At 44.6% G+C, this 14361-nt stretch overlaps 1 protein-coding gene across 1 annotated transcript in view; it reads left to right on the top strand.

Annotated features, from left to right (window-relative positions):
• IQCA1 (IQ motif containing with AAA domain 1) overlaps positions 1 to 14361 on the top strand; it is a 105974-nt gene that overhangs the window by 7441 nt on the left and 84172 nt on the right. Inside the window, 4 exon segments of the mRNA XM_017829617.1 lie at positions 3415 to 3739; positions 6876 to 6989; positions 9083 to 9265; positions 9979 to 10050. Coding sequence (XP_017685106.1) covers positions 3415 to 3739; positions 6876 to 6989; positions 9083 to 9265; positions 9979 to 10050 — 694 coding nt within the window.

Below are 14361 nucleotides of genomic sequence, written 5' to 3'. Positions count from 1 at the left end.
TTTTCCACATCCCATTACAGTGTTGCTTATTTTCCCCATAACACCCTTATTTTGTAGTTGCTATGACAATTTGTAGCATTACTTACACTGCTATATGCGTGGAGACATCTGGAGACAGCCTTCTTCTCCAGCATTTAATGACCTTATGCCTTGAGTAGGGAAGTTAGCTCAGTCCTGCTGGTTACCTGCACTAGTTAGATGCTCTAATCCCATCTAATTCGGATGCAATACCACTGGATACAGCTCACAAGCTGCTCATTACAGAACAGGAACGAGCCTACAAGATGAAGCAGTAACAGCAAATAAAGCCAGCACACTCAAGGCTGTGTTGTCCTCCCCCTTCAGTGTGTGGAAGCAATTTTGAGGGAGTTCACAACTTAATGCAAAGGGACACTGAGCAAATAGGCAAAAATTCAAATGGAGACTTGGGTCACACATTGTCTGACTGCCAGGCAAGGAAAGGCAGCCCTCTCCTTTGCTTTTAAGGCATAACCTTGAAGTTACTCCTCCTTACTCCTCTTGCACACGTTTGTCTCTAAAGCTGAAGGGCTCCTCTGGTTCACAGCAGCTCTGTCAAGTCCCTCAGATATGGCTATAAACACCAAGTACACCTGATCCTTCAAACTAGTCCAGGAGAGCTCCTATTTGGGCACCAGTAAAACCTGAACTAAGTATTTTAAACCTGTTCGGGGAAGGGGAAACAAAAAGCTCTGCATGCGTCCTCTAGGATTTTAATCAGGGTGAAGCAAAGAAACACTAAAATCATTTTTCTGCTTGCCCTGTCCTGTTATCAAGTATCTGATGTCCCCATCACATGCCTAACAAACTGCAGCCCTAGGGCCAGGTCCCTCCATGGTGTCAGTCACCATGGCCACAACAGGTACAGAGGGACTATCAGCCTATCCCAGCTGAAAATTTAGCACTTCCACATCAACCTTTTCCTTCAGTACTTAATTTTCCAGTGGGCCTGTCCTTTCTTTTGCCCTCATTTACACAAAACTGCTGCAAAAGCTACAATCATACCATAATATCCACAGTCTTAACATCTGACCCACAGCAACGTGCTTGCAATCATCTCAGTGCTTGTCTGCTAAAGCAATGCTTTACGGAAGCAATTACGTTCTATCTGTAGTGCCTTATGTTAATGCCCTCCCGGCCCCCTCCTCCCTCCACAGCTCATTCAAAATATAAAAAGAGACTGGATATTCGCTGGCTCAGCAGGAGGAACCACTTGACATTCCTCAGTCAGAGGAGGCAGAAAGGGAGATGATTGTAAATGGAAGCGGATGGTGGCGGGGTCGGTTCTTGGCACAGTTGGCTCTCTGCAATAACCTGCCTGGGAAACGCTCCAGCTCATGGATACCCGTGGCTCGTAAATCAGCTGGGTGGCTGTGGGGACAACCCACAGGGCTGGGCCCCCCCAAAGGTTTATGACCTCCCCACCGTCTGTGAGAAGTCACAGCAAAGTACGCACAACACCGCGCTGTTTCCTCCTGTGTGGAAAACCCCGCGCACCAACACACATCCTCCTGTATCCTGGCTCCAGAGGAAGCGTTCAGAACTCCCATGGATCACCCAGCAGAGCTCCCACCTACTGCTGGCCTTGTTTGTGCCTATCCTTTCCACTCTGCTGGGTTTATTCAGCTTATCTCCTGCACCTGGGTTAGTTACTGCAATTGAGTGATACGGGTGGTGCAATAGGATGTAAGTGAAATGGGAAAAAAGGAAGGGGAAAGACCTGGGTGGGCTGCAGAAGCATTAGGAGAAGCAAGACCAGCTGCATTCTGCAGAAAACCAGATCAGCTGAAGAGCGTAATAGACACTTTACAAAGTTAATGGTGCAAATTCAATAGCAGGGTTCAGGTTATTGGTGGTTTTGCCAACTGCTCCGGGTAGTCCCAACAGCCCTGTCAGCATCCAGGATGTGCAGAACACCCCACACTCACGGGCTGGAGTCTGTCCTGTCCATCCCACAGGTCCCTCTTGCAGCACAGGCCTCAGGTCATTCTGTACTCTGCGATTGGGAATGATAAGATCAGCTGATAGAAGTCCAACTTAGGCATTTACTAGGAAGCACAAGGAATTTTAACAGCTGGCCAGCTTTCCAGGCAGAATTAACACACCAGCACCCCTCAGAGCAGCAGGAGGTCTGCTCTGAAAGCTCATCTAATAAAGGCAGGGCCTTCTACTGTCCTCATTCTTCTTTTGAGAAGCTCTAGGAACAGCAAGTGATAACTTGGTTAAGCACATGCATGGGTCTAGATTGCACCACTGAGGTCAACGGCCTTTGTTGCTAGGACTAACAAACAACAGTCAGCTTTCCCTGTTCCCATTCCCACTGTTTTCCCCTCCTCCTGCAAACCTGCCAGCATGATTGAACTGGTTTTCTCCCAATATAACTGATTCTCAGTGCAGAAGGAATTTCTTAGCTCTACTACGAGAGAAGCCTTTTCAAAGATGTAAGATTTTTAACACCTATCACACCCAAGAGTCTCCACCTGGCAAAGAGAGGTTACAAAGGAGAGCATGACCTAAAAGTGTCATCCCTACGACAGGTGATAGCACCTTTCCATGACAGTCCTGGTCTTTGAGCCCTTCTCTGAATAAAAGCCTCAGTGCCCAGAGTCCACTTCTTACACCTTTAGGCTGATTTCCCAGGATATTCTGCACTGATCTCCTTTTCTCATGAAAAGCCACTGACAGACAGTCCACACATTAGAGCTCCACCTATTCCCACCAAAACTACCAAGTGAACAGCATCGTTGCCCTCTGGATATGAAGATGGTCTTAGGTGACATCTTCCATGCCACATAATCCTGTAGCCACTGGACCAGATGTTAAGCAATTGCTTGGAGAGCAACAGTTGCTACCGTAGAAATAAATCAAATTATTTTCCTCATTTGAATATTTGAAATAACACCCACAGCTTTGCTCTAGGATTGGCACCAACCCCACCCTTACCCTGCAGTTAACTGCAATCAACCACTGCAGAAAGGCAGAACAGCAACACAAACTTTAGAAACATCAATTGGTCCCAAACATGCAGAGACCTCCAATAGACCTTCCCCATTAAAGGGCTTTGGGGGAGACATCTTTTCTATTAAACATCTTCTCAATTAGCACCACTGAATAAAACCCCTGGCACTGTTGGGGGTTGTAACTTCAAGCATTTGAAGGATGCTTCAAGCGTGTTAAGCATGAAGTTGAAAAGCTTTTAAGCTTTCTTCAGTAAAAAGAGAAACTTTTGCTAATGGTTTTTAAAATATTTTGTAGTTAAAAATCTCTTTATAAATGTAATGTCTCACGTTTCCAGGTTTGTTTTTTTGAGAACTCCACACACACAGAGCCCTGGCACCGTCGTGTGCTAACTCTTGCTTTCATATCAGGCTAACACAGTCTCCTCTTTTCAACCAGCACTTACTGTAAGATGTGGGCAGACGCCCAGAAAGACCTGGACATCCTGCTCCAGAAAGAGAGGGAAGAGTTCCTGCAGCCAGAGACGAACCTCGGGAAGGTGTCCAAGATGTTGGCCACTTCCTACATCCAGTACATGGAAATCTTCCGTAGCCTGGCGGCCGCCTACAACCACCTCATCCACCAGCAGAAGCGCGCGGCAATCCGGCCGGTGCTGGATGGCATCATGGGCCGCATCCTGGAGATTAAAATGGAGATGGTGAAGCTGGACAACTCCGAGTGCCAGTACCTGGATGACATCCTGATGGAGCTAAATCGCCCCCTGGTAGGTCTGCCTCTCTTGTGAGGCTCAATCCTGCAGGCCTGGGACACTCCCAGGGATGGGGCAGCCGCAGCCTCTCTGGGCTCCCCACCCTCACAGCCAAGAATTCCTTCCCAATATCCCATCTAACCGTGCCCTCTGGCAGGATTAACTTTGACTGCTTTGCTGGTGGTGTCAGTAGCTTGACTCTGACAGATTTTCATGTGGGATTACACAGAAAATAGGAACTGTTGAGTACGGTACAGTCCACCTCAGTCTGCCCTTTGTGTCACGGTGAAATCAGCCTGGCCAGGCCTCTTCCAGAGGTCACAGGCGATGCTGAGACTTGCACAGACAAGTCTCGTGAAACATTTGAGACAAATCTCTGACTGTAAAGGAGGCAGGAGCCGGGAGCATGTTCAGTGCCCCGGTTCGAGGAGCGCCTGACGGAGGAGCAGCCCTGGACAGCCCACAGAACACGAGTGTGACAGTGAGGCAAACTGCTGGAGCTGTGCTCTGAAAGCAGGAGGAGAAACCAGCTGGCAAAGGTGGCTCCTTCTCTCGCAGACAGCTCCATCTATTGTCACATTCAGGTACCACTGCTCTGTTAAAACCAGCTCAAATTCCTGCTTTTTCCGCCGTCCCAGTTCTGAGATGAGTTGCCTGATATCATTACAACATTTTCTGAGATTTGCAAACATGTTTCTTTTTGCCACTCCACACTGTAAATTTAGGATAGGAATCACAATGAATTTTAACCAGCTCTACCTTCTGCTTTAATCACTATTTTAAACTATTTTCAACTATGAGAGAACATAAACATCTCTGGGGAAACTAATCCGTCAAATCATGTTTTGAAATCCTTAAGGACTGCTGTTTTCATGACTTAGCAGTAAATCCACCTGCAGCAAAATATTGGCAAGTCTGAAAAGTCTTGCTTGACACCTACTAAAAAACAAGCATAAATTCAAATTCCTGCACCACACCTTAATTTTAAGAAGGCATAACATACCTACCTACCACAAAAGAAAAGATTTCAGGGGTTTTTTTTCAAAGAAAATGTATTTTGCAGTCGATAGGAATACAGATTGATGTTTTTTATAAAACGTTCACATATTCTTGGTAACAGAACAAAATTACTTGACAAATAACTCCTGTTTCTCAAAGAATCTCAAGGGTATGTCTAGTACTTCTTTTCCCTGTATTATCGTGGGCTAAAATCCAGCGTAATTGTAGGCAGAGAACACAACAGAATTGTCTCATTTTATGTCTTATGTGATGATATTGCATACTTTGTGCTATGTCACTGTAAGGCCAAGCTTCATATTTCTCCAGTTCTGTACCTCGTGTATTTTGTACAGTTGCCTTCCAACATCCAGTCACTCCATTTCCTGGGCTAATTGTGAAGGTATTTGGATCCGCAAATCCCCGTGTGGAGCCAGGAGTGGCTAAAAAGCTGCAAATTTGACTTCGGGATAAACATCCCAAGCCTATCTTTTCAATGCTGGGCCCCAAAGAGAGATTATGAAGAGAAGCAGGCTCCTTTCAGCCCCAGCATTATGGCTTTGATCTCATCTTTACAGTCAGTAAAAGTCACAGTCCAGAATTACTTGTAGTTAAAGGCCAGGTTAGACATCAGAGATACCTGTCAGCCCTACGTGAGGGTGTCCAGACAAACTCCTTGATTTCTTACACCTCAAAATGGCCAGATTTGTAAATCTACCCACAGTGGTTTGCACTCAAAGTACAATGTATAATCATTTCCATCAACTATCAAGGGTGTTGGAAGGTGCAAACAGGGAGCTTAGCAAGACAAATGTTTAGAAACTGTAGCCGATCAGACCTCTGCATTGATAAAACCATCAGGGATAAACACAGTCCCACTTGGAAGCTTTGTTAGGGTATGCCCTGGTCTGCACAGTGTGCTGCTGAGGGAATTAGTAATGAATCTGGGAATTGGTAGTTCACAGGGGCAGTTTTCCTTGGCCACAGCCTTCCCCACATATTCTGGAAGTTGGAAGGCCTTGGGGCTCATGAGCAGCACGTTCACCATGTGCCTGGGTCAAGGCAGAAGTGCTTTTCTCCTCCCTGTCCACACCACAGCTGGCACTGAGGCTACAAGGATCAACTCAAAGGTCTCCCTGAGCAGGTGAGAGCCCACCAGTTTCCACAGCAGACAGATCAGGGAGAACTGATAGCTCAGCACCAGGTCTTGTACCTGTCCTGGGCTCCACAAGTGCCTGGGGACAAACTACTGCGTAATTTGACTGTGCAACTCCTCCTGAGTAGCACAACAGGGTAACTCCTGCCTGTATCCCCCATCCCTCCTTCTGGGCAAATCATTTGCTTGAAGAATTCCTGAAACAGAATATAGGGAACATGGACCAGTATGAACCAGACCTATGAAGACATGTTCCCCCTTCAAGAAATATACTTGCCAGTAGCTGTTCTTGAAGAGTTATCCCTAGTCTTCAATATGATACAAGGAACAGGTTGTGTCACTCTGCAGCATCTTAACTTTTGGGGAGCTTTTTGTCTGCTTCTCTGTGTCTCTTGTCATTTCTCAGCAACTGTACAGGAGAAGAATCAGAAAAAATGTAAATCAGTAACATCTTTTATAAGATGGAAACTAGTAAAGACAGGCTCTTCTAGTCATGCCTCATTTTAAGAAGTGACTGAGATATCTCAGTCACAGACAGTGACAGATTGTTGACAGGTCAAAATACCTGAAGACAAAAAGAATTAGGCTCTGGTTCCTTGTAATGGTTAAAAAAGTGCAAGAGAATGGATCTATTTTTCATGTTGATTAAAACAAGAAGTGGGATGATCACACAACCAGAGCTATTCAGTTTGGTGGAAATCATGTTTAAATTTCCGGCAACCCTGCCAAATATTTTAGCAATTTGATAATATAATTGAGCCATTATAAAAAGAAATATTTCTGGGCTCACATAGTTCAGAAACCAGGTTGATTTATTTGTTTTTGTTGAATTAGGCCTTAAGTAATTGCAAAGTAACAGCAGCTGTTACAGAGGTCAAATTCCCCAACACTCAACAATCTCTGTTCTATTTAATTGCTTTGTAAAGGTGTTTAGTTAATAAGTAATGTGATTTAAATGCAGCTCTAAAAATGTATCTCCTGCCTTTCTTCTTTTTCTAGGAAGACATAGAAATACCCATCCCAAAGTATTTCATTGAAGAAAATCTGGAAGTTCTGCAGCAGAGGGAGAAAACCCTTGATGAGATTTTGCTGAATGCTGGTTTGCAAGAGCAGGTAAATGTATCCCATACCTACACATCATACTTAATTTGTTTAGTTTATAGCCACGCGTGGCTGAACACATGAGCCACTGGAGTGAGAAGTACTTTTATAGCAGTTAGGAAGTAATAGTCTGTTTACAGATAAGGCACCAACAGAAAGTAACACCAGGTTTTCCTGTCTAACAATATCCAGTCACATCCCAAGTCTGGTTAAGACCGAAATCATTCGGCTCTGCTTTGTGTGTGAGAGTGTCAGAGAAAGGGCAGCACTTTGGCCAAGTTTAGTAGGTGCTTTATTTGTCTAGCTAACCCTCATCATGTAATTAGTCCTACTGAAATCAGGCTGGCCTTAAGCTTTCCTGAACCAGGATTCCTGACTGGACCGGGCAGAACTGGGAGTTCAGGTCAGCACAGCTGTTGGCATTCGGCTGTTTACAACCCTGAACAGGGAGTGCAGTTTCTGCCGTGCAGCCACAGAGCTGCAGCTGCTGGGAGGAGTAGAAAATTGAGTTTTGGCAGAGCAAAAGTGATTACAGAGAAGTACATGAGTGCTCCAGTGAAGGCTGGTCTGGATTTGATATACTTCCGACCTTTTGGAAATGGTATGTTGCCTACGAGCAGGTCCTGCTGATCCCTTGAAATAAACATGCCTGGACAACCTGGATTCATGGATACGACAGCCATAAGAGACAGTCCTGATGGACCACTTAGTCAAACTACTGCACTCCCCACCAGTGAATTCTCCACCAGAGATTGTGTGTGTTGGTTCCATAAAATAAGGGAGGGAAAGTTCCCAGGGCTAGAAACAGCCCCAGTCAGACAGAGCCTACAGAGACAGAGCACAGATGCTTTACTGGGCAGCTGCAGCCCCCCTGGCCTCCCCAGGAGAGCTCTGGGTGAGTTCTCTGCTCTTCTGGCACTCTGGTGTTGGTTTGAGGAGATCCTGTTTTGGCACATTATATCCTGGAGCCTTTTAGTTTCCCACAGTTTTGCTCTTGCCCCTGTTCAACGTGGCATCCATCATAGATAATGCTATCTAGTGTGCAACCAGCTCACCTGGGAGCACCAGGCTCTGGCAGGATCCAGGTCTCCCGTGCCAGGCTGCCACAGAGGCAGAGGAGTCAATAAACATGAGTAAAATCATCTCCCACAGTGTGAATGCAGTGCCTGTGCTGCACTTCCAGCTCAGTGACCACTGGGATTGCTAGAGGGTTGTCAGCACTCCTGCACACAGCCTTAGACACTCAGGAAATCCTCACTGCTGTGCAACAGGCCATGGAATTCTCCAGTGTCCGTGGCACTGCTGTTACAGGCAGTCCACCATAAATCAGAAACAGTGGAGTGAATCTGAGCAATCTGCTCTGCACATCATTTGTCCCTCTGTGTAATCCTGTCATAGAAAGCCCTGCTGAAAGCAGTAAGTGCCACACAATATGTGTAGAAGGATTAAATGTGAACTGTCTCCAGCTGTAACAGCAAGAAAGGACACTAATTCAGCTTTTCCATGGAGAGCATCAGAGTTCTCAGGAGTGAGAAAGGGGAGTCTGTCTCTCCACCTGCACTGCTCTGCTCTGTTTTTCCCCAAGCCTCTTCTGCCTGGGCTGGGCTGACTCAGAACAGCCTCTCCTTCCAGTCAGGGAAACAACTGCAGTCCCAGCAGCACATCCAGAAACACATCCCTTCAGAAAAGGAAAGGAAAACATTGCACAGCCTAAGAAAAGCACCTTTTAGTAGGACCAAGCCCCGTGGTTCTTTATGTCATTTTTCTCAGATGGCCAAAGTTCAGCAGGATGTATGAGCCATGCAGAGCCATTGTGACTTCCCACTGTAGCATCATGTTTTCCTCATCACACATCAACACACCAGGCTCACTTGCTCCTCAAGATCCTCAGAAATACACCTCTCACAAGATGTCAAACTTCCAAGATATTGCAAGGTAGCCCTGAGACAGGAGCATCTGCTGTTTGTGACAGGGTATTTTCATCTTAGAAAGTTTCTACAAGTAGTTCATTCACTGTTTCATTTGCTAATTGAGGTAGGCAATTAACAAAACTTATAACTCTCTTACTTTTCTTTGTTCCTTCCTTTTTGGCTGTGTTGTTGAAGAAACCTGTCGAGGCCATGACACTTCCAGAGGCCGTCAAGTTGATCCAGGTGGCAGAACGGGCTCGCCAGGGCCGCAGTCGAGCGAGGTTCATGAAGAAAATTTACCTGGAAGAGAAAAGAACAACTAAACAAGAGGAGCAGATGAGTCGGAGTCCAGATGATGCTGCCACTTGCATTCAAAAGGTGAATTTTAATTTAACAACTATTCTGGCAAACCCAAATGACAATGTTCTGTTCAGAAGAACAGCTGTAGACAAACAGAGCTCAGAGGATGGGAAGTGTTCTGCAATTACCACTTTTAGGGTATCCAGCAAGGTAAAATACATCACTTAAATGACTTAACAAAATGAGATAGGGCCCTAGATGTGAGATCAAGTGGAAACAGTCCTGCACTGGCAATGCAGGATGACTTTATAACCTACCTGTTGTTTTTCCATTATGATTTTTATGACCTCAGTTGCTCTTTCTGGCCTCCCCTTGGAATTCAGTGCATCTCAGAATTCATGCCTTTTCCTGTGATCTCCAGGGAAGAAGTTCATTCCATATCTTGAAAAGATGACAAAGGGAGATCAGTAATAAATTCCGGAAAGAGTCCTTACACATCAATAATTCGGGCAATTCAGCTTGATGAGAACAAGAGCTCAGTCGAAATATTAAGTCTGAACACTTCATGAAACCATGATAGTGTTTTGTTTAGAAGCAAGATATACCAGTGTGAGGGATAACAAACCTCAGAATTTGTTAAAAAAATATCAGATGGCAACCTGTTAAAAAGCAATAGTTTCAATGGTATATTGTGCCTTTCCTTCCTCTATTTGTTTTTTCCTGTGCCTGCCCCAGTAAAGGAAGCTGTAGCAAGGCCCATTTATCTCATTAGAGCTTTGTTTACAATTCAGGTTTGGCGTGGATATGTCCAGCGCAAGAGAACAGAGAAAATGAGAGAAGAGGAAATGATATTCCTGGGGATCGTAAGTGGTGCTGCCTAGAGAATAGAAAATGCCACCCTCTGTTTGTTCTTCAGACTTTCAAAATTCAGCACAAGATGGGAAATTAATTTCTAAGATTCTTTCTGTTTTAAAAGGAGTCTCTAAGGAATAGAGAACTAAACTGGAATGATAGATGGCACAGGAGTAGCACAATTTGTCTTATGCTGAATGCTTTTGTGCTGTCTATACATGGCCCAATGTGTGTGGCAGATGTGGAAACAGGCTGGGTAGAATGTGCCCCAGGTTTGAGGGAATTTGACCCAGGCATGATAGAGCAAGGAAATTTTATTAATCAACTTCTCAGTCATGACTTCAAGGCACGTGAGCTGCCTTATTTCTGGAGCAGAATTCACGGAGTCCTTAAGGTTGGAAAAGCCCTCTGAGATCATCAAGTCCAACTCTTAACCCATCACTGCCAAGGCCACCACTCGCCCATGTCCCCAGGTGCCACATCCAGATGGATTTTAAGTCCCTCCAGGGATGGGGACTCCACCACTGCCCTGGGCAGCTGTGCCAGGGCTGGACAGCCCTTTTAGTGAAGAAATTTTTCCTGATATTCAATCTTATTAAAGCAGCAAAGTCTTCTTATCTCACCCCTTTGCAAGTCACTGAATGTGTATGTCAAGAATAGGGAAGAGAAACATTAAAACTGGCATATTAATATGTCAATATTTCTCTAATTCCATATAAAAATAATCAAAATATTCCTCCCATCATACTGCAAAAGCACAGGGAACAGCTGTCCGTGGTCAGTTACGTTGCACAGAGTGAAAAAAACCAAACAAACAACAAAGCACCCTTTCCAGAAGGAACCTGTTCCTTCCCCAGTTCTACAGCTCTTAAATGATTAATTTATAATTAATTTATGAACTGGTAGTTTAATTTTGAATTCAAACATGCTTTCTTCTTCTCCCAGACAATTTGGGTGATTTTCTTGCCCAGCAATGGAATTACCCTTGGCTACCTTATAGGGTTATGAAAACTGATTGTGCCTATAGCAAAGATCTCCCAACAGTTAGGAGTAACCTTAAAATGTTACCTTTAGAAAGTAAAATATACATTTGCCTAAGGTTTGCCATGTTAAATACACATAACACCTTATGGATTATTGCCCTTAATATCTGCTGGTCATTAACAGTAAACATGGCTAAACAGAGCCACGGGGGCCAGTTCTGCCTCTGCTTAATATAAAATTCCCAGAGATTTTTAACTAGAGCAGACCTAATGGTGAATACGTGGGATATGCTGAAAATGAGTTAGAAATTACACCCTTTGAAAAACGAGGGATTGTTTCCTATCAAATCCCATGACAGTTTCTGTTGAGTCTTAGGAAGGAAATCTAAACCTGGCATCAGATATTGGAGGGTTCACAGCCAAGCCCTTGTTTCATGGTGGCCAGTCGTGGGAGTAACTGATAACTGAGATGTAAACAGCCAGTTTATGGGGAGCATAACATAATCTATATGATCATGGGGAAGGAGGGAATTAAAACCAAACACATCTAGTGTGTTCATTTCCTGACTTCCATTTAGGAGCAAGAGAATTGATGTTTGCTACTCTGCACTCTGACTCATTGCTCTTTATCCAGTATATAATCAAAGGATGTAGGGGAAAAAAATGGATACCTCTACATAAAATAAAAGAATCTGTTCATTTCTCTAGTGTTTTTATATTTCCCTGCACTTTTCATGCTGCATTCCCTTCCTTGGGCTCCAAAGGAAGTGAGTGGCAAGCAGACAGTGGTTCCCACTGATAGATAGGCAGTGAGCTCCAAAGGTCAAGTCCCTTTGATGTATGGTCACGTCAGGCCTCTGAAAAATGACCACAGATCTTCATGTGTAAATATGTTGAATTTGCTTTTCTAATGCTGCACGACTTAGATAAATTAGAAGACCCAGCCATCCATTACCCCAAGTCCATCCCAAAGGAGACTTGACTTTTGTTGCAATAAATATAATTTCTCTTACAATTAGGGCTTTTCTAAAAATGTCTGCGTTACTTTCAGATAAAAACTGTTTTGCAAAAAGAGCTGGTCCATTTGAAGTTCTGAATAATGATTTCTGGGAAAATTCAATTTTGTTGGCCTAAAAAATAGGAAAATAGGTGTAAACCCCAAGAATTGTCCAGTCTTTTGCTTAATTCAGTATTATTTTCTTTACTGTCTACTTGGTTCACAAAAATTTATGTATCTTTTCTGGAATTTGATTCTATTTCATCTTCAGCTTGATGACAGAGTACAAGCCTATGTTCCAGAGATTTTTCTTGGCTCTAAAGTAAAGCCTCATTATTATTATTATTATTATTTATTAAAGCCTAATTGCAGAAACAGCACGATTCCCTCAGCACATGTTTTTCTAAACCTCCGATAAATCACACTTTGATATACCAGTTTAATTTGTGAAGAGCCGTGAGCCTCCTAAGAGCACATATGTCTTGATAACTGTATCCTGACCTGTTTCCTGATCTTCCCCACATTCCTGCCATGGTGCTGTTTACTGCCAGCTCCACACGACCACCAGAACCACTGCTCCAGGCACAGGTCTGTGTCACAGCCACACTGACCACGCTGATGTGGCAAGAAAACACATTAACCTGTCTGAAAACACACACGTGATGTCTGAACAAACCTACTTTTCCTTGCCCTATTGTACCATTACAGCTCAATTTAACCTGCTATTTCTGCAGTTCTTAAACTGGCATGTACTTCCACGGGTCTGTTTCTGCAATTTATAAATTCCCTGTCACTAAACACCCCGTTTAGAGCTTGTTAGGATTGTTTAATTTTGCTGCAGAGCAAGCTACTTATCAAGCCTGGTGTAACTGGATGTGTGAACTGGTTTTTGGCAACTGCTTTGTCTCGGGGTAGTGCAGAACAGCCCGAGCCTCACAATGGATCCACACTCATTGCTCTCCCTGCAGGACTCTCCTGACAGGGCAGACCCTGCAGGAAGTTATACTTATAATCTCAGAACACAGGCTACTGCAAAAAGGAAAGGCTGGGTTTAGCATAAAATGTTAGGATAAACAGTTTGCCATCAGACTGATTTATGACAGGGCAGGAGGATGTAGGAGACCAGAGGAACAGTTGGCTGGATCGAAACAACTAGGTGGGAAGAACATGAGCCCAGGCGTGCCCAGGAGGCCAAGAGACCAAGGGCACCTGGCCTGGATCAGGAATAAGGTGGCAGTAGGACCAGGGCAGTGATTCTCCCTCTGTGCTGGGCACTGGTGAGGCCACACCTGAAGCACTGTGTCCAGTTCTGGGCCCCTCCAGTCAGGAAGGACACTGAGGGGTTGGAGTGTGTCCAGAGAAGGGAATGGAGCTCGAGAAGGGTTTGAGACACAGTGGACCAGGACAGATAAAAGGACAGTGACACATGTGATGTTTGGCACACTCCCCTTCCCTGGATTTAAAAGCTGCTGGATCCTGGGGTGGTGACTGTCTACCTTCTTTCCTTTTCCGTTCTCTTTCTTTCCCTACCTTTTTGTTCTCAAAATACACTGTAAGCCAGACCAAGAAATTCCAGTCAATGCCTTGTTAAGTGCCTTGTGTCTGGATAAGCTAAAGTTTGCCAAGTGCCTTATTCTATTGCAATGTTCTAAAGTTTGAAAGTAAAAGTTGTTACTGACCCCCTGAGAATTTTGTTGTTTCTGCACCGCCAAGAGTAAATCAAACTCCTTTCCCCTAAACCCACTGAATGGGCTGGGGAGCTGAGGAAGCAAGAACACAAAAAGACAAGTCCCTCTCTCCCACCTGCACTGCTCTGCTCTGTTTTTTCCCAAGCCTCTTCTGCCTGGGCTGGGCTGACTCAGAACAGCCTCTCCTTCCAGTCAGGAAAACAACTGCAGTCCCAGCAGCACATCCAGAAACACATCCCTTCAGAAAAGGAAAGGAAAACATTGCACAGCCTAAGAAAAGCACCTTTTAGTAGGACCAAGCCCCGTGGTTCTTTATGTCATTTTTCTCAGATGGCCAAAGTTCAGCAGGATGTATGAGCCATGCAGAGCCATTGTGACTTCCCACTGTAGCATCATGTTTTCCTCATCACACATCAACACACCAGGCTCACTTGCTCCTCAAGATCCTCAGAAATACACCTCTCACAAAATATCAGACTTCCAAAGATACTGCAACACCAAACAAGCCCCAGCTGAGGGACCAGACCTGCTTTTGCAGCTTTGAGGCAGGAGTTCTCCCAAGGCCTGGATATCCCCTTGCTCATGTTTTCACTTGATGAGCACAAGTGATCAATCCCAGCAAAGCCAAGTTTAAATGCTTAAACAATTCATAAG

The sequence above is a fragment of the Lepidothrix coronata genome, unplaced genomic scaffold, assembly GCF_001604755.1.
Source record: "Lepidothrix coronata isolate B3197 unplaced genomic scaffold, Lepidothrix_coronata-1.0 Scaffold165, whole genome shotgun sequence".
NCBI classification, from domain to species: Eukaryota; Metazoa; Chordata; class Aves; order Passeriformes; family Pipridae; genus Lepidothrix; species Lepidothrix coronata.
The sequence above is the reverse complement of the archived record's forward strand: the minus strand, read 5'-3'. Positions and strand labels throughout refer to the sequence as shown.